General features: G+C 45.5%; 1 protein-coding gene across 1 annotated transcript in view; it reads left to right on the top strand.

The window, feature by feature from the left end:
- Positions 1 to 200: 200 nt before the first annotated feature.
- ZMYM4 (zinc finger MYM-type containing 4) overlaps positions 201 to 26,243 on the top strand; it is a 33,989-nt gene continuing 7,946 nt past the window's right edge. Inside the window, exons 1-23 of the mRNA XM_029284944.1 lie at positions 201 to 225; positions 318 to 424; positions 2,648 to 2,690; positions 3,590 to 4,117; positions 4,872 to 4,939; positions 6,249 to 6,419; positions 6,700 to 6,778; positions 7,367 to 7,619; positions 9,652 to 9,826; positions 10,749 to 10,961; positions 13,269 to 13,419; positions 13,539 to 13,654; positions 14,750 to 15,019; positions 15,987 to 16,137; positions 16,608 to 16,780; positions 17,914 to 18,115; positions 19,115 to 19,258; positions 19,603 to 19,640; positions 20,645 to 20,789; positions 22,589 to 22,707; positions 24,560 to 24,722; positions 24,993 to 25,046; positions 25,992 to 26,171. Of these exons, the coding sequence (XP_029140777.1) occupies positions 201 to 225; positions 318 to 424; positions 2,648 to 2,690; positions 3,590 to 4,117; positions 4,872 to 4,939; positions 6,249 to 6,419; positions 6,700 to 6,778; positions 7,367 to 7,619; positions 9,652 to 9,826; positions 10,749 to 10,961; positions 13,269 to 13,419; positions 13,539 to 13,654; positions 14,750 to 15,019; positions 15,987 to 16,137; positions 16,608 to 16,780; positions 17,914 to 18,115; positions 19,115 to 19,258; positions 19,603 to 19,640; positions 20,645 to 20,789; positions 22,589 to 22,707; positions 24,560 to 24,722; positions 24,993 to 25,046; positions 25,992 to 26,171 (3,568 nt within the window). The remainder of the gene's footprint in view (positions 226 to 317; positions 425 to 2,647; positions 2,691 to 3,589; positions 4,118 to 4,871; positions 4,940 to 6,248; positions 6,420 to 6,699; positions 6,779 to 7,366; positions 7,620 to 9,651; positions 9,827 to 10,748; positions 10,962 to 13,268; positions 13,420 to 13,538; positions 13,655 to 14,749; positions 15,020 to 15,986; positions 16,138 to 16,607; positions 16,781 to 17,913; positions 18,116 to 19,114; positions 19,259 to 19,602; positions 19,641 to 20,644; positions 20,790 to 22,588; positions 22,708 to 24,559; positions 24,723 to 24,992; positions 25,047 to 25,991; positions 26,172 to 26,243) is intronic.

Here is a 26,243-nt window from a genome sequence, read left to right as displayed (position 1 = left end):
TGTTCACTAGTTAAACTTGAACAAAGGCATATCAATACTTTTCCTCAAGTCAATTCTTATAGAAGGCAGTGTACCCAAAATGATTGATATTATCCTGCTTAACATTGACCGCTAGACTTCCCACGCAATACTGTGAATGGCTGTCTATTTTTCTTAGTGAATTTGCCAGACCTGACAAAACATATTTGATTAATAGCAGTATGGCTTTTATGTTAGATCGGACAGGTTGTACCGACTTGTGTCACTTGCTACTCTTACTGAGTTGGCAACAGACAGTGCTGATGGCATGTCTGGTTTTTAATTGCTTCTACTTATAGAATGTATGAAGAAAATGGAATATCCAAAGCTGAATGATGTGGCTATTGCCCTTACAAGCAAGCTGATCAAACTTTTACTACTGCTTATCTTACAGGAGATTAATATGGTATCTAGAATAATTTCTATATAGCCATTTATAGATACAAGAAACGGTAAAGAAGGTTCATGATGTTCTGTTTGGACAAAAATGTTTTGTTTTCAGAGACAGGCCTCAAACATATTCCTAAAAAGACCTTGTGAACTCTCAAGCTTCCTCCTTCCGTTATATATTCAAGATGGACAGTATTTAATATTTATTTGCTACGTATATGTAGGGATGTGGGTCTGTGCATATGTTGTTCATAGTATGTTTAGGTGTGCGTCATGTATGTGTTTCACTTTGAGAGCGGGCAACTAAATTTCATTTTTGATGTGTGCCGTTGTGCCCACAGTAAAAAAAATGACAATAAAGGTTATCTTATCTTATCTTACTATCTTTTTTTTTAACATAAATAGGTGGAGAAGCAAGGCCTAGTCCAAGTGGCAGCATAGGGTGCTTCAGTCTGTGGAATGTCTTCAGGTATGAAAAATTAACTACAAATCTCATGGGTTGAAGATAAAAGATGCTAAACTGTAAACTAATATGAGGATAGAGAAAATTACTCCAGAAGGGAGAATAGGATTGATTTTGCTTTTTCTGGGGGAAAAAGTATCACGCACCATGTCTAGGTAGATACAATCTTCTATATAAATAAAAATGTAAATGTTCGTTTGTTCAAAATCTTAAATCTCCGAAAGTTCTTCACCGATTGCTTTGAAATTTTGACGTAACGTTGCATTCGAATACGCGCGTGTTTTTATATACCGACTATTATATAGATGTCACACCTGTGACAGGTAAAAACATGCTTTTTGTGAAAAACACCGCCATCTGTTGGACGTAAAAGCAACACACCTCTTTTCCATTTAACCAGACTGAGCCACAGCAACGTGTGGCCGGGTACAGCTAGTAGATTATAAAAATCCATTTCTTTCCTTGCATCCTCAGGGAAGATAACAAATATCACCGTGGGTCATGGCTCTGAAAATTAGGCCAACGAATAAAATCAGGTGCTGCCTCAGGAATGTAGAGACTTTACAACAGGTTTCCTTAAGGGGTAGTTGAATAGAAGGCACTATTTTTGGGGGGGGGGGGAATACAGAATTTAAAAACGATTAGAAAATCACAAGCAGAATTTAATAATTGGACTTCACTAAGTCAAATTCACATGCACAAAATGCCAAGCTCTCTGATTTGCCAATAAAGGAGAATATGTGTAGCTCAGAATTGAAATGAGGGGTCCTTGGTGCTCTCTTGAGCTTGCACTGATGATGTTACCTAGTTTGGGTAATGAAACATCTGCAGAAAACAACCAAGCTCAGAGAGGACCAAGGACCCCTCACCAAACTGTTTCGAATCCAGTTTTTTTTTTATTCAACTTGGCTACTTTGAACGTCACACAATTAGAAGAGTAAAAAGTTGATGATTCAGGTAGGGATTCTCACATTGATTGAACCCTGATTGATTGCAGATAACAGGGTTTGTCGGTCTTAGATGCATTCAATGAATGCTTGATTTTTAATTTTGTCTTTTCCACAGCAGCACAGGTGTGAGAGCAGGTTGGCTTGAGCCCTGTTGCTTTCTGTGCTTAGTATTTGCCCCTTTCAGCAAACGTTCTGTAGATTTCTTCATTTCACTATTTATTGTTTTGAATTGTACTAGAAAGATAAATTGGAACATCGCTCAGCTTCACTCTTGCTCATGCTGTGGTGTTTCGCCACAAAACATTTATTTAATTTGCAACGCTCAGTGTGACTGAAATCCAAGGAGTGGCTTGCCTACTGTGATAAAATGGTTTTTCAAAAACCACAAACACGGTGAGGAATTCTTCATTGGGACGCTTCTTAAGGCAATATAAGTTCAGCAGAAGATGAGTATATTTCATTATGTACCATTTGCTTTAGGCTGGAAAAAAAACAAAAGAAAATTGCATGCCTAGATGGTAAGTTACAAACAAGAGTAATTGACATGGCGTAGCATCTCGAGACACATCGGTTAAAGCACCAGCTTTAGTAGACTTTGGAGCTTGAAGTAGCCTTAGTGCTAAACTTAACGTAGCAGGTGATTGCATCTTTTATATGCAAAAGTTCAGAAAATAGATCTTGTTTCTTTTATTTGTAGAGCAGGATTATTCACCAGATAACCCCAAACTCTAGCATTTGTACTGGGAGTTGGATTAATAGAGAAGAAGGACATGTTCTGTTCTTTAAATGAACCAGAATCACAGTGCAATTTTTTTCACCTCTGCAGTTTGAAGACAAAACGGATACAGTGTTTGGCAACAGAGAAGAACGTGAGTATGCAATCGTTTGCTCATGAAATATTTCCTTAGCCATTCTGTTTGTGTGTGTTTTGTACGTATGAGTTACGCATGTTTATGTTAAGAAAATCCAAAATTCGGGCACTTGTAAATGCTGCATATGCTGGTAAAGATGGCAACGAATCGTGCTCAAAACCTCTCTACTGTTTGATTAGCTGGATTAGGCCAATGGGCACCTTTCCCATCTCTGGTTGAATATAGCCCACAGGAATTAATAGTGAGAGTGACTGATTTACTTCTGACACCCTTGAAATTTGTAGTACAGCTACTTTTTATATGGTATTTTCATTTTGTGTCATACTGACTCAAAAGAACGTTGCAAATTTAGAATAGAATAGAGAGAGCAGAATAGAAATAGAAATAGAATAGAATAGAATAGAATAGTCTGAAGGGATCTTGGAGGTCATCTAGTCCAACCCCCTGCACAGGCAGGAAACCATACACCATTTCAGACAAATGGCTGTCCAGTCTCTTCTTAAAAACTTCCAGTGTTGGAGCATTCACAGCTTCTGGAGGCAGGTTGTTCCACTGGTTAATTATTTTAACTGTCAGAAACATAAAAAGGTTTCACTACTGCTGTAGTTACTTTTCACAGAGTGTGAGAAAAGTCTAATTGAAAATGGGGGGGTCTGATGATTGGAAAGAATTTAATGAAAGTTTGTACACCTAATTTAAAAAGCAACCTCCTCGCAAAAATAACATAGTCTTTCAGAGAACTCAATTGGAAATATGTTTAGGTTAGACAAATCACATTTTTTTAAAAAAAAGCTATGAATGTGTTCAGCTATATGTTAGCCCCTGATTCTAAATGAGCTGCTTCTTTTTTTTTTTTTTTTTTTTATAAAGACATCCCGTTGTCTTCCCCTGTTTAGGTGCAAACCTTATAAATTCTGAGATGTCTGAGAAGACAGTCCACAACCTCAGTCCTGCTTTTGACAGCATCCCCTACAGAATGCAGAACCGGACAGGATCCACCAACTCTTTGCTGGATGACAGTGATTACTTCCTGAACTCAGGAGACCTTGCAGGAATTCCTGTGGTTGGGAGTGACAATGAAGAAGAGCAGACTTTTGCTCCAAAGGACGGTCTGTCTTCTGCCCTTCGCTGTGAAGATAGCCGGGGAGACGGGAGGAGGGTCCGGGATCATGTGGTGGACAGTGAAAAAGACACCCCGATGCCAAACATGATCCAGAAGGATCTCTCTCCCCCTTTTGACAAGGGATCCTCTGTGTTTAAGTCCCTGCGGAAAGACTTTAGCATCGCAAGAGACGATAGTAAAGACCCTTTTTTGACAAAGGAGAAAATCAGAGAAGGATCTTTCCAAGAACGTGACAAACGCTTGGAAAAAATGCCGAAAGAGCTAGATTCCAGATTGAAAAGCAGTTTGCTTGATAAATCAGGTAATATTACTCACTCAGAGCTCCTGCTTTTTTCAGGAACTGGCTCATACTTCACGCTCAGGATAATATGGATGGTTCTTTCTCAGCTAGCACGAGACTTCGGCCATGGTGGGGGTTTCGTTTTCAACAAATCCTAGTTAAATTATTGCCTATCAGATTAGGAGAAACAGATCAGTGAGACATCTACAGGGATCTTCCCTGTAAATCATGATTCTCCAGTGTTTTGGCTTGCTTGGACCGCATTGAGTAAAGAGGAACGGCCTGGGGCCGCATCTAAAATATATAACATAGTTAATGTATATAACAAACTTCTTTTATTTCTTATGTTGTTACTATCTTGTGGGGCTGCAATACTAACTTTCCAGGGCTGCCAGATTGTGCAGCAAAAGTCTAACCCATATTTCCAACTTGTGGTCTGCTCTTTGGACTTCTGTTGTTTCCTTGCTGTTCTCAAGGTTGGCATGCCTCTTCTTGACCCACATGCTTTAATTCTATTTTAAAAATTTGAAGCTTCTTAGTTCCACCCGTTTAAGAAACGGAAGCACTGCTGAATAAGTTATCTTTGTTTCCAAAAGCATCTGAAGAAAATACATTGACGTATGTGACACATGCTCACTTTAGTTACTCTTGCTAAAACCCTAAATAACTATTTGGAAGATACTGGTATAAATGATTCGGGTTTCCACAAGCTTCCAAGGATTTTTTCCCCCCCCCTATTTAAAATATTTCTCATTGCACTTTTTGTGTTTCCCAGTTGCGAATCAAGTAGATGAAACGTTACGGACACATTTAGCACCGCAAACACCAGAAACTAACTTTAGGGTAAGTAGCAGCTCTCGTGACGTGTTTTTTTTTATTAAGAGTTGCTTTGCAGAGTCAGAGGGGTGGCAGGCACATTTAATAAGTAAATAAAATTATGTGCCATAGAACACTTTCTGGGGGCTAGGATTACTGTAAGAACTTCATGATGCTGTTGTACCTTCAGCTAGTGATTGTTCAAGCTGTTCTAATGTCCCAGAAGAGTGGGGTGATTAGAGGGTAACCATGGGGTATTTGGCTCTGAACTTAGAAAAGAAAAGGGTGCAGCTGAAAGGCCAGGGAAAAAGTGAATAAATTGCTCGGATAGAAAACAGAACCGAGGCCACAAACATAGTAGCCTGCCTGCAATTCTTTTAAGGATGCTGCATCTTTTCATGGTAGTTCACTTGGTAGTTGCAGAGAACAGCTGCATGATGCTGAGTAACGGAGTAGCAGCGAGCTGCAAATACGGCCTGCCTTCATGTACACTGTATATCAGTGGTGGCGAACCTATGGCACAGGTGCCAGAGGCGGCACTCACAGCCCTCTCTGTGGGCACGTGCACCATGCCCCGGAGATGGCAACTGTCCCTCTTCAACCAGCCGCCTGCTAACTCGACAGGGTCCCACGTAGCCAGATGCATCATGACATGGCTGGTTTCCCCCCCCCCCCCCCGTCCCATCCGTCCTGGCCTCGCATGCTCTCCTTTTCCCGGGCACGACACACTGCATTGCCTCCTCAGCTGTCGGTCAGCCATCCAGCTCAGAGGCGGCTTATTTGAACTGTTGGCGGCGAACTGCAGAGCCCCAGTGTGCACCTGTTGAGGGGCCAGCAGGCTGTGGCTGCCGACAGACACCGTCGGCCTCCATGTGCTCGCTGGCCTCTGTGTGCGGGGGCCAATGGTGTCAGGCAGCAGCTGCCCAGGCTCTTGCCTTGCCCCATGGCAATGGCAACCCCACCCTGCCTCACCTTACCCCACAGGACGAGCTTCCTGCCTACCACCCCACCTGCCAGAGACTCCCTGGATCTCCCCCAACCCTGCCCACCCCCCACAGGCATCCCTCCCCACGAGCAACACTGAGGTGACCACACCCACCTTGGCCACACCCACCCAATCTGCGATGACCACCACAGCCATGCCCACCCAGTGGGCCACGCCCACCTGGCACCCGGCGATAAATAAGTGGGCTTTGGGTTGCAGTTTGGGCACTCGGTCTCTAAAAGGTTCGCCATCACTGCTGTATATGAATGCCAAAGCACTTTTCTAGAATAAAGCCTGAAGCACTGCATAGCCCCGATGCACTAAAGCATGTTTCCCACATCTGCTTTCTAGGAATCTAGCTACCTGTTTGCTAATAAAGACTCTGTTGGCCAAGAGCTCGGGAATTCCTACGCCTCCAATATTAGAATCAAAGAAGAGCCTTTGGATAATGACTACGATAAAGCTATGGCACCTCAGCCGGGGCTGCTGAATAAAATTAAGGATGAACCAGACAGTACTGAGGTAAGATCCATCTCTGTTTTCAGGCACAGGTTGTTTTGAGGGTGCGTCGATAGTTTTGAGATTCACTCAATATTAATAATAATGAGCCACTCCTATGCCACATAGTATTCTAAATGCATTAAATGCAGGAAAAGCCATTTCATAGATCGGGATATTTACAGCAGGACTCCTATGTCGCTGATTGCACTGGTGGGGGTTACATGGTGTGTATTCTAGATTAGGGCTTGCATGCTTCTGGTTACATCAGCTGGAATTTTCATCTGTGACCCTTTTGTTTCAGGATTATGGCCAGCAGCCAAAAACTCAGGAAGGGGAACTGAAAATCAGTGCTGTGTTTTCTGTCAGTGGCAGCCCTCTCGGTAAGGATCAAGATTTGGGCCGGATGGGAATTAACAGGCATTTTCTGTCTACCGGTTGCTTGGAGAAACAATTTCACATGTTTTACATAGACAAGACTAGCCCTCCCCAACATGGCATCTTCTAAAGGTGTAAGGGGGTGTTGCTTACTCACTTGGTTTATACCCTGGCTGGCCTGCAGGAGTTCAAGGTTGCATAGGGGGAATGCCTCCCTTTATCTTATCCCCACAGCTTTGTGAAATGGGTTGAGCTAAGAAAAAGTGGCTGGCCCAGAGAGTTTCCACGCCTAAGTGTTGCATTAAATCTGGGTTTCCCTGGTCCCTAAGCCAACACGCACCCCCATCATCCTTCCAGAATTCCCAGCCAAGTTAACTGTTTTAATGAAGGAAACTTGACCTAGAGAAATTATGTAAGAAGTGCTCAATAGGGGTTGTTGGATTTTTTTCCTTTTCATCTGTCGGGAATGGGGGGGGGGAGAAATGCATTTGCAGAGGGGGTAAAGTATGTTTAACATGAGATTCCACAGGCGAGAAGACAACCTCAGTAGCATTGTGTGTGTGTCTGTGTGTGTGTGTTTTGTTTTTGATAAGCTCCGCAGCTGACCTCAGGTTTCCCACCTAACACGCCACCCTCTGGCATGAACAAGCTACTTCCTTCGGTCCCAAGCACGGCCGTTCGGGTTTCCTGTTCGGGATGCAAGAAGATCCTGCAGAAGGGGCAGACGGCCTATCAGAGGAAGGGCTCTACTCAGCTCTTCTGCTCCACACTGTGCCTCACGGGATACACTGTTCCAGCCGCTCGGCCACAGCCTTTCACCAAGAAAACGTGCTCCAGCTGCTCAAAGTAAGGGCAGATACACGAAACCGATCTCACTTAATCCCCATCCAGAGATCGCCTGGAATCCAGCCTTTGGATTCCTTACAAGTTTTACTCTCTGCCTCTGGACTTGCAGGAGGTCAGCGTTAAAGCACCATGGCCAGCCTTCCACGGGGCTTTAACCCAAAGGGTGTGGCAGTTACATTTTGTAGTGCAGCGATGGCGAACCTTTTAGAGACCGAGTGCCCAAAACCCGCCTGCCCCCGTCACTCCGCCCCGCCCGCTCCACCCCGCCCCACCTGCCAGGCCACCCACCGCCTCCACGGCCCGCCACAGATCGCTCAGGCAGCTCTGCAGCGCCATGGTGGACACGCCCTCCATCCGCGCCCCACAGCATCATCTGCGCACGACGGGGCGCGAGGGCGGAGTCTTGTCCCTGCTGCCCAGCTGCCATGTGCTTGGCTGCGCTGCTCCGTGCCCGGGGGCGACTCTCCTCCAGGGGGGCTGCTGATGGGGTGGCAGGGCTAGGGCGATGACGCGCGTGCCCACAGAGAGGGCTCTGAGTGCCGCCTCTGGCACGCGTGCCATAGGTTCGCCACCACTGTTGCAGTGCTTTCATTTTCTTATAGGAAAGCAGAGCCTGTTAAAATCCTTTACAGTGGCCTCTGGGATATATAAGACAATGCTGGATATATGAGGCCGTGCTTTGCCAGAATTAAGTCCACCAGTCTGATCCAATCTCCCAGAGTGTCTGTTGCAGCAACCCCTTCCATGGTTCATAGGATGGAGACCAGGCTGTAGGTCTTCCTAGTGGTGGATCTTTCTTTATGGAATGTCCCTCCCTAGTATTTCATAAGCAGACCAAAGCAGTTTTACTCCAGAATGCATTTGACCCCTGGTTTACTTTTACTGAAAGCTGTGGTATTTACTGCTTTCTGTCTTACGACACCATTTAATTTTGTATACTTTTGTTCTTCATTTATATGTTGACCTTGTTGTATCTCACTCCCATCCCCAATCTCTTTTGATTGGTGGGTGACTGTAAATAAATAAATCCAGGGTAAACAAAACTTGATCAATTAAAGCAACAATTGATGACCTCACTTTGATAAAAGTTTTCATCCCTGTGCAGAATGCCGGCTGGCTTCTTGTTGTTATTATCCTATATATATATCCTGGGGACATAATTGAATATTGGTATTTAAACTTCATATAATAGTATTGGTGCCATTTGCCTTTGGTACTTTCCCTATATTATCTTCTTGGTTAAAAAAAATCATTAAGGGTGCATCTCTGCAAAAATATTGGAAATACACACATATTCAACATCAAAAGGCACAGATCACCAAGACTAAAAATTTATTTAGAACTTCGCTTTCGTCAGCGTCTGCTGACATCGTCAGAGTTTTAAGCCAGGATTGAGGAACACGTTCTTATAATCTCTGCAGAGCCAATGGTTTGGCTAATGAGCGTGTTACGGGTCTATTCGGCTCCCTCCCGTAATCAATTGCCCCGTTCTTGTTTCCGTTGGGCTCAATCCGGGCGTAAACTCTGACCATGTCAGCAGACGCTGACGAAAGCTAAGTTTTAAATAATTTTTTAGCCTTGGTGATCTGTGCCTTTTGATGTTGAATATGAATATACCCGAGACTCATATTTTTAAGACTATTTTAGAAATACAACACACCGTATCTCAAACTTCTCTGTTTGCTCTCGTCATTTTGCTCCAGGGAATTGGGGTCTCTGCAGGATTCCAATTCAGCTGGTGGGTGGCATTGAGCAAACAACATTCTTGGCACCACTGATACATATTTGATAAATTAAAGTGAATCATCACCCCAAGGATTCCCACCCCAGGGATTCCGCTGCCTGGCGTCCTTAGTCATGTTAGGATTACCACTTCCATGCTGCTTGAGAAACCTGCAAGTTGCAGATCCAATTAATCGGGAGTGGGGGGGGAGCACCAGAGACATTACAGATACAGCCACGGCTTTTGTTCTGTGTGGATCCGTTATTTCTGAGCCTGAAAAAGTTAACTCTCTTTCTCTGAACTGTGTAGGGACATCCTGCACCCAAAAGATGTGATTACAGCTCAGTTTGACAATACAAATTCCAGCAAGGATTTCTGTAGCCAGTCCTGTCTTTCTGTATACGAGTTGAAAAGGAAGCCCGTGGTCACCATCCATACAAACAGCATCTCCACCAAATGCAGCATGTGCCAGAAGAACGCAGTGGTAACCATCTTTGCCAATCTTTCCTTGTTCTGAACGTTTGGGGTTGTTCTTCTGAGTTGGCTACCTTTGGGGGCTAGAGCCGTCACGTTCAGCATGCGTTCAGCTACGAAGCTCCTCAGGTTGCTTTTGATTAAACCATCAAATCTGTCGAACTTTACGAGTGGATTTTTGAGGTACAATTGGTAAAAGCATATTGCACCTGCCCCTGAACTAAAGAAATGGTAAACCGTAACGAGGAATAATCTGCAGCTCTGCAGAAGAACCTCCCCGGGAATTCTGTTGACTTTTATCTAGCGCCGTTAGTAGATCAGATTCTTGTGTAGAGGTAGCATGAAATACTCTCAATATTTTTGAACTCTAACCCTGCTCTTGGTTTCTTGCACTGCACAAAATCTTACATATAAATCTAGATGTTGCTTTTCTGAGTCAAGTCTAAGAGAGATTTCCTTCCTTCCTTCCTTCCTTCCTTCCTATCCCATCCCATCCCATCCCATCCCATCTTACCATATCTTTTATTTTTGGACTTTTTAAGAGCCTGGTGGCTGAATGGTTAGAATGCAGTATTGCAGAGTAAATCTGCCCACAGTCAGGAGTTTGATCCTGTCAGGGCTCGAGGTTGACTCAGCCTTCCATCCTTCTGAAGTTTTTAAAATGAGGACCTCAGAGTGTTGGAGTGCCGTAAAGCATTATGGAGCAGCATATAAATTTAAGTGCTACTGTTTTGAAGTTCGTACTCATCAATGTGCAAACTACATTCAGAGAGAGAGAGAGAGAGAGAGAAGATAGATAGATAGATAGATAGATAGATGGAGGGAGGGAGGGAGGGGGAGAGAGAGAGAGAGAGAGAGAGAGAGAAGCTCCTATAAGAGAAGGAAGAGTCGGAGGTAGTTCTTTTGGCAGTAACCCCTTTTCCTACCTACAGATTCGGCATGAAGTGAATTACCAGAACGTGGTACACAAGCTCTGCAGCGATGCCTGCTTCTCCAAGTTTCGTTCCGCAAACAACCTGACCATGAACTGCTGTGAAAACTGTGGGGGCTACTGCTACAGTGCTTCGGGACAGTGTCACATGCTTCAGATCGAGGGGCAGTCCAAAAAGTTTTGTAGCTCAGCCTGCGTCACTGCCTACAAGCAGGTCTGTGTTTTCTCCCGCCTTCTGGTTTCTGAAGAACACATTTCTTTGCAATAGGACTTTGCACGTCAGGTTTCCTGAGGAGGAGGAGGAGGAGGAGGAGGAGGAGGAGGAGGAGGATAATAATAAAGTTGGAAGGGATCTTGGAGGTCTTCTAGTCCAACCCCCTGCTCAGGCAGGAAACCCTATACCAGTGATGGCGAACCTTTTAGAGACCGAGTGCCCAAACTGCAACCCAAAACTCACTTAGGCATCGTCGGGTGCTGGGTGGGCGTGGCTCATTGGGTGGGTGTGGCCCATTGGGTGGGCGTGGCTGCAGTGGTAACGGCAGACTGGGTGGGACTAAAAAGTTCAATCAGTGAGTTCCAACTTTGCGAGATCTTTTTTTTTTCCCGCAAGAAGTTGAAATTGATTGATTGAACCTTTTTTTTTTTTTTTGCACACGGCGGCGGAGGCCTAAAGCGAAAAGGTTTTATAAAAACTGAAGGCCTAGGACTGGGGTGACGGTGCGCGTGCCCACAGGGAGGGTTCTGCGTGCCACCTGTGGCAGCCGTGCCATAGGTTTGCCACCACAGCCCTATACCATTTCAGACAAATGGCTGTCCAGTTTCTTCTTAAAAACTTCCAGTGTTGGAGCATTCACCGCTTCTGGAGGCAGGTTTTTCCATTGGTTAATTGTTCTGACTGTCAGGAAGTTTCTCCTTAGTTCTAGGTTGCTTCTCTCCTTGATTAGTTTCCATCCGTTGCTTCTTGTCCTGCCTTTGGGCGCCTTGGAAAATAGCTTGACTCCCTCTTCTTTGGGGAAGGCTGCTTCAAGGCCATCTCTTCAATAGAAGAAGCTCCCTCGGGCTGCCTGTGGGAGGAGACGCTGCCCGTCAGGGTAGTATATTGCAGATGGGCCTTGACTCAACAATTGGGACCAGAATTTCTGTTGCTAAGCAAGGCAGTTGTTAAGTGAGCTGTGCCTGATTTTATGACAGTTGGTTTGGTTTTTTTTTTTTTTTTTGGCCATGCTTGTTAAGCAAATCCCTGCAGTTGTTAAACGAATCGTGCAGTCGTTAAGCGAATCCGGCTTCCCCCATTGACTTTATCAGAAGATGGCTGGGAAGGTTGCAAATGGAGAGCACGTGGTCACATGGCTACCACCATTGCAAATACCTGTCGGTTGCTAAGGGCCCAAATTTTGATCGTGTGACCAGGGGGATGCTAGAACAGTTGCCAGTCATTTCTTCCGGTGCCCTTATAACTTTGAACAGTTGCTAAACAAAATGGCTGTAAGTTGAGGACTTAATCTGTATTGGACTTATTCTTATTCTTCCATACTGGACAAATCCCTGCCAAGTAACAAGTTTTGAGCGGATAACTGACAGCGAGCAGCAGCCCATTTCTAGTGTTTTGAAAAAAATTGAAAAACATATCTTGCCAATTTTAGGGGGAGTGGGGACCCAGTGCCCCTGTCAACATTCTCCACATTGTAAGATGCAAACGTTTTCAGAGATCTACTGTATCTGTCCTTGAGCACTCTCCATATGAGGACCCAAGTTCTCCAGGACCCTCATGAGTATAGAGATTCTGAATATATATCTATATTATATTTCATAGCACCTGATGAGAACGATTGGAAAAGGGAAATTAAGCCTTCCAACCAACACTTTCCCCACTTTACAATTTACAGGGGGGGATAATACTTAACGGAGAATGTATTGAGTCAAGAGGAAATTGTGTACAGGTAGCCCTTGACTGACAACCACAATTCAGCCCAAAATTTCTGTGGTTAAACAAGATGGTTGTTAAGTCAGTTTTGCCCCATTTTACGCCCTTTCTTGCCAGAATTGTTAAGGGAATCACCGCAGTTGTTAAGTTAGTAACACAACTATTAATTGAACTTGGCTTCCCCATTAACTTTGCTTGTCAAAGGTGGATCACATGACCCCAGGACACGGCAACCCTCATGAATACATGCCAGTTGCCAAGCATCTGAATTTTTATCATGTGACCACATGCTGCAACTGTTGTAAATGTGAAAAATGGTCATGTTACTTTTTCAGTGTCATAATTTCAAAAGGTCACTAACTGAATGGTTGTGAGTCGAGGACTTCCTATACTTTCCCTCTGTCTATCATTTTTCAATTAAGACCGAGCTCTCTTATCATGACAGACAATTCCTGCCTTTCGTGTGACATGTGACAACTGGGGTAACTTTCTGTGGTCTGCCAAATCGAGGGAGCGCATGTTTGAAGCTAAACAAACCTTTTCTCCTAGTATTGTTGCTTTATGTATGGTTCCTTTGTTTTTCCTCCCCCCCCCCAGAAGTCTGCAAAAATTACCCCCTGTGCAATGTGTAAATCTCTGAGATCTTCAGCTGAGATGATCGAAAGCACAAATAATGTGGGGAAAACGGAGCTCTTTTGTTCCGTGAATTGCTTGTCGGCACACAGAGTCAAAGTGGTCACATCGTCAGGTATTCACATAAATTTCTCCTTAATTTCATATATGTTCCGAAAGCAACGGGAGAAGCCTGTATTAATAAATTCCCTCTCTTTTCTTTGCACGTGTTGCTTCATTTATTTTCTCTCTCAGGTGTCCAGGTCCAATGTAATAGCTGTAAAACCTCAGCCATCCCTCAGTATCATCTTGCGATGTCAGATGGAAGCATACGTAATTTTTGCAGCTATAGCTGTGTGGTGGCTTTTCAGGTACATCTTAAATCACAGTCTTGTCTCCTTACTTTGATTGCACCATTCTGAATACATGTGAGTCAGGGGAGGTGGAATGCTGCGGGGATTTGTCAGGAGAGAACCAAGCCACATATTCTGTCCTACAGCACATACCCTTTGAGGTGAAAAAAGCACGTGTGGCTTTAATTCTCAAGGAAGCTGCTGGAGCTGCCCCTGTTAAAATTTCTAGACAGTTTTGTCAAATCTGTGTATCAGAAGCCTTTCTGTTAGAGGGTTTGGCAGCCTCTGGGATGTTTGGAAGAGGCCAAGTTGTCCTGGTAAACAGAAGACTGAAGTAATAATCTCTCTTTAAGCTGTTGCGGCGTAGAATTTCTGTTCCTTCCATGCCACAAACAGGTGGGCTTGAATTGGGCCTCTCTGCAAGATACCAAATCCAGCCATCTCTTTATAGACCAGCAGTAAGAATGCCATATAACCGTGGTGGCGAACCTATGGCACGCATACCACAGGTGGCACGCAGAGCCCTCTCTGTGGGCACGCACACCGTCGCCCCAGTCCTGGGCCTCCAACTCAGTTTTATAAAACCTTTTCGCTTTAGGCCTCCTCCGCCGTATGCACACAAAGAAAAGGTTCAATCAATCAATCAATTTCAACTTCTCGCGGGGAAAAAAAAAGATCTCGCAAAGTTGGAATTGATTGTTTCAACTTTTTAGTCCCACCCAGTCTGCCCTTACCACCGCAGCCACGCCCACCCAATGGGCCATACCCAGCTGGTACCCGATGATACATAAGTGGGTTTTGGGTTGCAGTTTGGGCACTCGGTCTCTAAAAGGTTCGCCATCACTGCCATATAACACGCAAGATTGCTCCATAGAGGTCTTTCAGAAGGTTACCGTGTGGGGGTTGCGAAACAGCCACTAGATGGCAGCAGCAAGGAGGTAGAACTTTCTGAATTTCTTCACTGCCATCTAGTGGCCCTGGAGATGTTTGCAGCTAGATAGAGTAACCGCCGTTTTGATGGCTCGTGGTTAGATCGTTTAAGTCTCAATTGGATAATACTGGAGGTGAATTGGGCAGGGATAGGGCTTCATTGTGCAACTCTGTCCCTTCCAGAATTTGTTCAACAAGCCCACGGGAATGAACTCCTCCGTGGTGCCCTTGTCACAGGGCCAAGTGATTGTCAGCATTCCCTCAGGAGCGACGGTCTCTGCAGCGGGCAACACTACCTCAACGGTCTCTCCCAGCTCGGTCAGCAGCTCAGCCGCAGCCGGACTCCAGAGGCTGGCTGCCCAGTCGCAACAAGTCTCCCGCACTGTCGCCAAGCTCAGGTGTCAACACTGTAATCGTCTCTTTGCAACGAAGCCCGAAGTGCTCGACTACAGGGTAATTGGCACCTGCCATTGTTGTTGTTCACAGATGCCTTGACGTCGGACACATGAGGGCTGTAATTGTGGACCAGAGGCCTAGTGAAAGGCAAGGTCGTGTGTATTCCATGCTTAGTTCTCCCCCCCCCCCTTTAAAATTGTTTGCGCCAACAGAGAAAGTGACACTTGAGACTTCTGTGAATAACGCAGATTGTTCCTATTTGCATAATGTCTCCTTTTGCTGAGTCCTTGTACGCTAAATAACTACATTCAAACGTTACTCTGCAAACCTCTCACCTGTAAGGTAATTCCCAGGGAGGGGGGGAGAGTATAGGACAATTTGCCGTCACCGTCTCATCACGGCCATCTTGCCACAACCAACTCATCACGGGACAATTCCAGATGGAATTAACCCTAATGCAATAAATGTTACCCTCCACCGTTTCTTCGATGTTACTTCCATTTTGGTCAGTGGCAATAATGTCGAAGAAACAGCGGGAGGGACAACATCGCATTGAGTTACCCTGTGTGGAGTTGTCTCGCAGCGAGACGGCTGTGGCGAGTTGTCCCATTCCGTTTCCGGGGTTTGGTTTGGTTTTTGCAGCTTATAAAATTGGCAAGAATGCACACTCTTTTTTCCAGCTGCTGGGAATCTTTTACCACCATTCTGTCTTCTGAAATTCGGCAGGCGTTGCTCACATGTTTTTGAACTAATCCCATACAGCTTTAAGACCTAAGCCATGGATTTTTAATGATAGCTGTGGGTTTTCATTTCTGAGCAGACTACAAACCAGCACCTCTGCAAATGGCAGCCGGTAGTCTTTATGAATGACGGATCTTGGCAGGTTCTCAGTGTGTGTGTGGGGGGGGGGTTGTCTTTTTAATAGAAATGGGTGAACTTGCATTTCTTTTAGATAAGCACACAATGGCATGTTCTTTTCCGAATTGCACTCCATTTTTATTTTTATTTTTGCGCTTGATTGCAGGGCAAAATGTTCCAGTTTTGCGGAAAGACCTGTTGTGATGAATACAAAAAGATAAACTGTGTCATGTCAATGTGTGAATACTGCAAAATTGACAAGATCGTTAAAGAAACAGTGCGATTTTCAGGCATTGATAAATCATTCTGTAGCGAAGGTAAGAAAGCATAGATGAGATAAGATAGATAAGATAATCTTTATTGACATTTTTATACTTGTGGGCGCAATGGCACACATCAAAAATGAAATTTAGTTGCCTGCTCTCAAAGTGAAACATACATGACACACACCTAAACATACTATGAACAACATATGTATAGACCCACATCCCTACATATACGTAGCAATAAATATTAAATATTGTCCATCTTGAATATATAATGGAAGGAAGAAGCTTGAGAGTTGAACCTGCATTCAGTCCCAAGATACGCAGTGGTGGAAATGGTCATTTTAATCATCATTTTTTCCCATATATCCTCCTGTGTAAAATAAAAAGCTTTACCTTTTGAATTGCAAAAGAATTTGCGTCTGAAATTGTTATGCTTGGGAGAGTTACACCTTGGGGGGGGGATGGTTGGAGAATTCTAAGTCATTGTCATTTGTTGTTTCCTGCTCTCTTTTTTTTAGGCTGCAAATTGCTTTACAAGCATGACTTAGCCAAACGTTGGGGGAATCACTGTAAAATGTGCAGCTACTGTTTGCAAACCTCTCCAAAACTGGTGCAGAATCACTTTGGAGGCAAAGTGGAGGAATTCTGTTCAGAAGATTGCATGTCAAAGTTCACGGTTTTATTTTATCAAGTAAGTTATCCTGGCACTCTTCAAATCTGTCTTCTACCGATTCTTCTTCTTGGAAAAACAGTACTTCAGCACAGCAGGGTATCTTTTTGTTGTTGTTAGTTGCAAAGTCGTGTCCGACCCATCGCGACCCCATGGACAATGTTCCTCCAGGCCTTCCTGTCCTCTACCATCTTCTGGAGTCCATTGAAGCTCACGCCTACTGCTTCAGTGACTCCATCCAGCCACCTCATTCTCTGTCGTCCCCTTCATCTCTTGCCCTCCATCTTTCCCAGCATTAGGCCCTTCTCCAGTGAGTCCTTCCTTCTCATTAGGTGGCCAAAGTACTTGAGTTTCAACTTCAGGATCTGGCCTTCTAAAGAGCAGTCGGGGTTGATCTCCTCTAGGACTGACCGGTTGGATCGCCTTGCAGTCCAGGGGACTCGCAGGAGTCTTCTCCAGCACCATAGTTCAAAGGCCTCCATTCTTTGGCGCTCAGCCTTTCTTATGGTCCAACTTTCAGAGCCATACATTGCAGCTGGGAAAACCATGGCCTTGACTATACACACTTTTATTGGCAGGGTGATGTCTCTGCTTTTTAGTATGCTGGGTATCTTTTATCACCAGTGAATTATTCGGGATAGAAAGTACCGAATCTGGCTTCAGAGATGCTTAAGTGTTGTCAGTGAACCTTAGAATATATCTCTTTTTTTATTTTTTTTTATTGATTTTCCAGTTTTACATTTAAATGTTTGAAAAGCGACGTGGCAGCTGGGTTGGTTCATAATTCAATAACATACTAAGATATGTATAAACTAAAAATTATTGATAAATATAAAAATGTTATTTGTATTAAATTGATCACCCCAAAACTAGGGCTTATTTTGGGAGTAGGGCTTATATTAGATTCATCCCCCCAAAATCAAGCAAGGGCTTATTTTCAGGATAGGCCTTACTTTCAGGGAAACACGGTAAATATACATGCATATCCATGTACCTTCATATACAGGGGTGTGTGTATATATTCATATATTCATTTTTGTCTGTTTTTTGACTGGGTCACTGCAGATAACTTGCACCAACACAATTGTTTAAAACCGAAAACCACGCAACAGGACCAAGTTTTTAAAAGCTGCCTTGTACCTCTTTCTCTGCAGATGTCCAAATGTGATGGGTGCAAAAGGCAGGGCAAACTCAGCGAGTCCCTGAAGTGGAGGGGTGAAATCAAGCATTTTTGCAACTTGCTTTGCATTTTGATGTTTTGCAACCAGCAGTGTGTGTCAGATCCACCACCACCACCCCCTCCACCTCCACCGCCTCCGCCCCCTCCGCCTCCACCCCCGCCTCCAAATAATGCAGGTAAAAGAAAGGTGCGGGCTGGCATGAGGACAGCTACTGTAGAGCAAGCTCCAACACTGGGGGTTCTTAAGAAGAGACTGGACAGCCATTTGTCTGAAATGGTATAGGGCAGTGATGGCGAACCTTTTAGAGACCGAGTGCCCAAAAACTGGCCCCGCCCCACTCCGCCCCCTGCTCCGCCCCCATCCCGCCTGCCCGCAGGGCCACTCACCGCCTCCAGGGCCCACCGCAGATCGCCCAGGCAGCCCAGCAGCGCCATGGCCACGCCCTCTGCCCGCACCCCGCAACACCAACTGTGCACGATGGGGCATGAGGGCAGAGTCTTGTCTACGCTGCCTGGCTGCCATGTCCTTGGCTGCGCTGCTCCGCATGGGCCATGCTCAGGGGCGACTCTCCTCCAGGGGGACTGCTGGTGAGGAGGGGGTCACGGGGGGAGGCAAGGCTGGGGCAACGGCACGTGTGCCCACAGAGAGGGCTCCAAGTGCCGCCTCTGGCACCCGTGCCATAGGTTTGCCACCACTGGTATAGGGTTTCCTGCTCAAGCCTACACGGGTTCAGCTGAGAAGATGTAGCCACCTCTGCCTGTTGCAGTTAGCACCCCATCTCTCAGCTGTATGCACAACGGATTGTACCTCAGATGCAATATATACGAAGATGGACATCACTAATTGGAAAGAACACCACAGATCTATCTTAGGGATAGAGATTCTCCATGCCTTTTCTCACACTCAGATAGGATGCCTTAAACACACCTATTTGTATGTTGGATGTAGAAAGACTTTTTTTTTAATGTCTGTGTGTAAACACTAGACCAGGGGTAGTCAACCTTGGCTCTTTTATGACTCGTGGACTTCAACTCCCAGAATTCCTGAACCAGCTAAGCTGGCTCAGGAATTCTGGGAGTTGAAGTCCACGAGTCATAAAAGAGCCAAGGTTGACTACCCCTGCACTAGACTCTTGCCGTCGTTAACTATGTTCCAACTTTCCTTTTCCACCCAGCAAATGTTTCTATGACACCAACATCTTCAGCAGGGCCCGCTTTATCTCTCAGGAAGGACTCCACTCCAGTGATTGCAAATGTGGTGTCTCTTGCCAGCGCACCTGCTGCTCAGCCTACAGCCAACTCCAATAATGTTTTGCAAGGTAGGCAGTGGGTGTGTCTTTTCTCCCCTCTACCTGTTAAACCCACCCCTTCTGTTACGTTGCTTCCCCAGATGTACATTGGCATGTTATTGCTATAGTATGGAACTGTGTCTCTAAACCACAGTAACTTTAAGCTTTCTCGGCTTCAGCTGCCAGAATTCTGGGACTTTGAAGTCCATCCAGGTTAAAGTTGCCCCAGGTTTGAGAAATGCTGATACAGAATGAGAATGTCTGAATGAGCGAGCAAGCATATAAGTGTGCTTTTGTAATCTGAATCGCAGGACTGCTTTCAATGTTAAAAAAGGAAGGAAGACACTTCTTCTATTTTTGTTTCCTCCTCACAGGTGCAGTTCCTACTGTAACAGCAAAAATAATTGGCGATGTAAGTTCTCCTGAAAATAATACCTCCTGATGGATTAAATTCCTGCTTACGTTCTGTCTTCATCACTCTGTCATGCATTATTTTTTTCTTCATTTTCTTTTTCTTTTTTGATAAATATTTTTAAAATCCTTCCATCCTTTCACTTCAACATAATTTAATTCATGGGATGAATGTCCCTCAAAATGTCTTAGATTCCAACTCATCCCTGACCAATATTAGTAATAGAAAAAAAAATGGTTGGGCATGTGATTGCCTCTATTTGTGTTTTGTACATGCTGATGTTACACTGACTAGTGATTTTTGCATTCACAAAATTAAGCTAAGTTACAGATATTTGTCATAACCTGGAAGGAAAAACTCCTTTGCTTAGCTTTGATCCTCAAGCTTCCCTGGGAAGTGACTTTGTATGTTTGTTTAAGATTTCAATTTTTATAGCTGCCCATCTCTCAGACTAGGCAGCGGACCTAGAATCAAACAACAGCAGGGAGAGCATAAAATCACCATCACTTCATAACATAATAAGGACTTAATGGCCACCCAAGGACAGTCTTGCTTGCCCCATATAAACACAGAACCCCATTAATAGTCAGACCCCACTTCCCGGCCTTCCTACCCAGAGGGAATATGCAATCTTAAAATGCTAAATGTTTTACCCCAAAAGCAAAGCAAGGCACAAAATCGTAGGCATAATTCAGGGGTCTTCAAACTTGGCCCTTTTATGACTTGTGGACTTCAACTCCCAGAATTCCTCAGCCAGGCACGCGTGCCTGGCTGAGGAATTCTGGGAGTTGAAGTCCACAAGTCATAAAAGGGCCAAGTTTGAAGACCCCTGGCATAATTCTACCAGGGGGCGTCCTTAGAATGGACATGACCCAGAACAGAAGGGGAAAAGCTGCAGAGCAAAGTAGTAACTGAGGCTTACTGGCCGTGCTGCCTCTTGTCTGGATATCCCCCTTTTCAGGATGGGTTAACAAACTGACTCTTGTTTTCTGACTTGAAACTAGGCAAGTACCCAGACAGATGCTTTGAAGCTCCCACCCTCGCAGCCACCCCGGCTCCTCAAGAACAAAGCCTTGCTGTGCAAGCCCATAACCCAGACCAAGGCCACTTCTTGCAAGCCTCACACGCAGCATAAGGAATGCCAAACCGGTAAGTAACAAACAAAACAATGGATTGCTGCTTAGGTTTGCAAGAGAGAGAAAAAAATAAAAAGACTCAGCAGCCATGCACATCACCTTTCGATGCATTGGGGCAATTTAAAGCATGCTGGCGGGGGGGGGGGATTCTGGGAGTTGAAGTCCGCACATTTTAACTTTGCTGAGGTTGCATAAACGCTGTCCTAAAATATATTGGCAGACTATATAATTGAGTCCAACTCTTGTTTAGGTTCAGCAGGGAGGAGGGAAGAAAGATTAGCGAACAGGAGGCCGCTGTGCAAAAAACTCCATTGTAATACTTTTTAAAATTCCTGGGAAGGAAATACAGTCATATTACGCAATATCGCTAAGAATCCTAAAGTTGTTCTAATACTGAGAAAGGAAATCCAGCAGGGGCAGAGTCCTGTTGCCATAGAGCAGGGGTAGGCAACCTTGGCTCTTTTATGACTCGTGGACTTCAACTCCCAGAATTCCTGAGCCAGCATGGGGGAACTATGGCCCCCTCATGACTCGTGGACTCCAACTCCCAGAATTCCTGAGCCAGCATGGGGGAACTACGGCCCCCTCATGACTCGTGGACTTCAACTCCCAGAATTCCTGAGCCAGCATGGCTCAGCTTGGAAACCTCTCCCTTTCCCCTCAGCATGGCTGGCTCAGGAATTCTGGGAGTTGAAGTCCATGAGCCATAAAAGAGCCAAGGTTGCCTACCCCTGCCATAGAGCCTCCATTGGCCTAAGAGTGAGTCATCTGATGTATTTGCCGGCCAGGGATTTACCTTGAAAGAACGGCAATATAGGGGGGGGAAAGGCCAGTGAACAAATGGGTATGCCGAACAAGATGGTGAGCTGGGTACAGCCATAACAATAATGTGGTCTCCTTTGATTCAACTAACATGCACAAGAATGAAGGAAGATCTATCTGATGATCTAGAGGCATTGGTATGGAAGCCTGGTTGGCATAAAAAGAAAGCTAGATTTAAAAAATGGGGTCTCTTGATTTATTAGAGAGGATCCTAAAGTCTCAACTAATGGGCTAAAGGGAGATTTTGAGATGAAGGGAAATATGATTATTAGATTTAACTATTGTTGGAAAATGATAACAAATAAAGGGATTAATTGGCCTAATATTGAGGATTTAGATTTATAAGGGAAATGAAAATTAATTATTAGGAAATAGCTTCGAATTATTGTTTAGCCCAGATAACACAGATGATGGATTTGAGACAATAAAGGATACTCCATTAGTAAGTGGTGATGTACTAGGATGAGAAATAGAAAATGCTTATGAAATAAAATAAGAATACATTTAAGTAGGTACTGGTGTATTCTAGATATCATAATTTTTATGTAGTGAAATAAAGGAAATTTGGATTACCTGTAATCTAAATATTATGGATATTAAAGGTTAAATGGGAATACTGTAATTAAAAATTAGGTAAAATTTAAATACAGGATGTGGGTATATATAAGCAAAAATATATTGATAAATGTTTTAACTGAGCTTGTTATAATTATAAATTTACTAGCTTAAATATGACATAGCAGATGTTAAGGGAAATAGAGAAGGGATTTTTTGATGATGTACCCTGAGAGATGTACTAAAGATTTTGTTATTGTACTATTGACTACCCAGTCACCACGCTGCTTTCTAAACACTTAAACGTAAAACTGGAAAACCAATAAAAACTTATTAAAAAAAAACAATAATGTAACATGTTAAAGAGAGGTGAACGGGCAGCTGTTTTTCTCCAAGAATCACACCTTTTCTTTTTAACACGGCAATGGAAAGAAGAAGAAGAAGAACTTCCACCCAAAATCATTATGGTGCCTGTTCCTGTACCAGTGTTTGTGCCAATCCCACTTCATCTCTTCACCCAATATACACCAGTCCCTCTGGGAATGCCAGTCCCGGTGAGTGATGTGCGGGGTGCCCCTTTCCTTCCAGCCAGGCTTCAAGATGTGCTAAGTCAAAGATTGCGTGGGTGGGCTTCTACCTGGCCAAGGTGCGGTGCCTTGACATGACCGCTTGTGATTTACAGGTGGCCCTTGACTTATGACCAGGCACGTAGCTAAGTAACTTCAGAATTACAAACCACCTGGATTCAAAGTTTTCAACCAAACGTTGAAGGAATGGACTTGGTTGTCTTGAAATTCAGTTGAATTTCATTTTCTGCCGTCACCTGATCATTTATGTCGTTTGCAATGTCCTGCAGTCAAGTGACTCATCTTCCCACCTCCCATCCCCGTAGACCGAAACAGCCCCATCCCTTCAGTTGATGTCACATGATTGGATGGCTTTCTGTGACTCTGGAAGCTTGTGGGCCTTATCCCTCTCACATGGTTATCACAAAATGTGCATCTGTGTGTGTGTGTGGGGGGGGAGATTTGACCAACTTAGAACTTTCCCAGAAAAGACCTGGATCAAGAGATTGCACAGTCCCGAGCAGTGGTGGGATTCAGCCAGTGCGCACCAGTTTGGCAGTTTTTGTTGCCCAGAACGGACTTCCGGAAGTGGCATCCACACAGAGAACTGGCTGTTCACCTATTTGAATCCCACCACTGGTCCCGAGTCTGATTAGGGAGGTGGGATGAGGTTCAGTGTAACCACACCCTAGAACAGTGATGGTGAACCTTTTAGAGCCCGAGTGCCCAAACTGCAACCCAAAACCCACATATTTATCACCGGGTGCTGGGTGGGCGTGGCCCATTGGATGAGCATGGCTGTGATCATGGCAGACTGGGTGGGTGTGGCGAAGGTGGGCGTGGTCACCTCGATGTTGCTCATGGGGAGGGACACCTGTGGGGGCCGGGCAGGGTTAGGAGAGATCCAGGGGGTCTCTGGCAAGTGGGGCAGTGGGCAGGAGGCTTGTCCTGCGGGGTGAGGCAGGGCGGGGGTGCCACTGCCACGGGACAAGGTGAGGCAGGGGCCGGGGTGGCTGCTGCCTGACACCATTGGCCCCCGCACATGGGGGCCGATAGTGTCCGTCAGCAGCCTCAGCCTGCCGACCCCTCAATCGGCGCATTTTGGGGTTCCGCAGCCCACCGCCAGCAGTTCAGAGAAGCTGCCTCTGAGCTGGACCGCCGGCCAACAGCTGAGGAGGCAATGCAGTGGGTCATGCCCAGGAAAAGGAGAGCATGCAAGGCCAGGAGGGATGGGATGGGGGGGGGGGAGAACCAGCTATGCTGCGATGCATACGGCCACATGGGAGCTCGGCAAGTTAGCCATCTCCAGGGCATGGTGCGCGTGCCCACAGAGAGGGCTCTGAGTGCCGCCTCTGGCACATGTGCCATAGGTTCGCCACCCCTGCCCTAGAAGCTCTCAGGAGCTATCTAGTAACTTCAAAAAGTTATAGCTTTAGTTCGGCAAGCTTCTGTCCATAAGGTGTAAGCACATAACAGAATGGACTCGATTGAATCTCACTGTCTTTATCTCTGGGTTTGAGCCTGACACATGGTTCACTTGCACTAGAATCCAGATGGGAATTTGCAGTTGATCTTCTAGCTAATTGCACTCCCCCCCCCCCTTCTCCATTCTCCTTCTCTTGAGAAGCCTAAGATGCTTAGGAAGGCTGCTGTCAACGAATCCCTGGACGGGTTGCCCTTGAATTATAGCCTCAATTATTATGGAGGCACTTGGCTTTTCTGAAGGGATGGCCTCTCTCTTGAGATGGCAGTGCTCAGGTTTAAGACCGGAAGCTGGCTCTTACTTGCAAGTGATACTTCACACAACTCCTGAGAAATAGCTGCTACCATTTCTCTCCAGGTCCCGGTTCCTGTCTTTGTGCCCCCTGCCCCAGAGAGCCCTGACAAAACAAGAGAAGCCATTCCAGACGTCAAAAAGAACTCGGCTAGCCCTTTTGAGGCTGATCTTCTCCAGATGGCAGAAATGGTTGCTGAAGATAAAGACAAGGAACACTCTCAAGGAGGTAGGTGGATTTCGTCTTAGAGGCGAATCTACGTCTCCCAGGATAACGTTGCAGGATCCAATCTGGGTCAGTCATCGGGATCTGAGCTTTTGGATTCGTATTGGAGCCTGTCCTCGGGGAACTTCTCTCTACTGGAATATGTGCTTTGGGCTGTTCCATGCGTCGTTGTGGGTCCCTTTAGCATAAATCTTAATTAAATTTTGGAATTTTGCAGAGTATTAATTTGTTCTAGATGCATTGGTTTATCTTGGTCTTTCTGTCTTATTTCAGGCTCTCAAACATCTGAGCATGAACTGTTTCTGGACCCCAAAATATTTGAAAAAGGTGAGCCCATGAGTCAGTTCAACAGAAAGGCAAATTTCAACTGAACACGAGAAGAAGCTTTTCTTACCGAAATAAAGTTATTTAGAACACATACACACACAAACACTCACATACACACTTTCAAGGTTGTGCAAAGTAATAACCTTGGTTTACAGCAGACATGTCAAACACAAGGCCCAGGGGCCGGATGCGGCCCGCAAAGTGGTTTCATGTGGCCCACGAAGCCATCCTGGAAACAGTGAGGGAACGGCCCCTGCTGCCTTGGCCCTGGCCCAGGCCAGCCGGGAGCCAATGTACAATTTTGTGGTGACCATCTATGCTGAAATGCATTCAGTCTTAGCTCCACAAGGCCGTCTGGAAACAGCGAGGAACCAGCCCCTGCTGCGTCGGCCCCACCCCCTGGGTGCATGCTGGGGAGGGGTCACCCTTTGTGAGGAATGAAGAAATGCACCATGCCTTGGCACTTGCCCCGGTCCCACCCCCTTCTGCCAGAGACCCTCAGATCTGTCCCACTCCTGCCCAGCCCCCCACAGGCACCCTTGACGTGAACGATGTAGAGCTGGCCACGTCCACCCAGTAGACCACACCCACTCCATCCACGCCCACCCAGTAGGCCGCACCCACCTCCCCCCCCGAGGGCAACCGCAATGCTGATGCGGCCCTCAATGAAATTGAGTTTGACACCCCTGGTTTACAGCATGGATTTCCAGCCTTGGCGACTTTTAAGACCGGTGGACTTCAACTCACAGAATTTCCCAGATAGCCACGGTGGCTGGGGAATTCTGGGAGTCCGCAAGCCTTCCAAGTTGCCATGGTTGGACACTCCTGGTCCACAGCAAACGTGGTCTCCTTAAGGCCCAGTTTTCTAATGGGCTTTTGCTGAACCCGCTGCTTAGCCTTCCCCAATCCCCTTCTGTGTTCAGCTTTCTTCCTTTGCAATTCCAGACCAGGGCAGCACGTACAGCGGGGACCTGGAATCGGAAGCAGTGTCAACTCCCCACAGCTGGGAGGATGAGCTGAATCACTACGCGTTACGCTCCAGTACGGTGCCTGAGCCCGAGCCTGAACCAAAACAGTTCTCCAAAGGCGAACTGGAGCAGGATCTGGAGGCCGACTTCCCATCAGGTTGGTCAGCTTTGGAAGAAAATGCTCGTACACACGACGGTGTGGCATCAACTCCTGGGCCACAGCCTTTGA

Source organism: Protobothrops mucrosquamatus, unplaced genomic scaffold (assembly GCF_001527695.2).
Source record: "Protobothrops mucrosquamatus isolate PMUCROS unplaced genomic scaffold, P.Mucros_1.0 scaffold1131, whole genome shotgun sequence".
Taxonomy (NCBI): Eukaryota; Metazoa; Chordata; class Lepidosauria; order Squamata; family Viperidae; genus Protobothrops; species Protobothrops mucrosquamatus.
The sequence above is the reverse complement of the archived record's forward strand: the minus strand, read 5'-3'. Positions and strand labels throughout refer to the sequence as shown.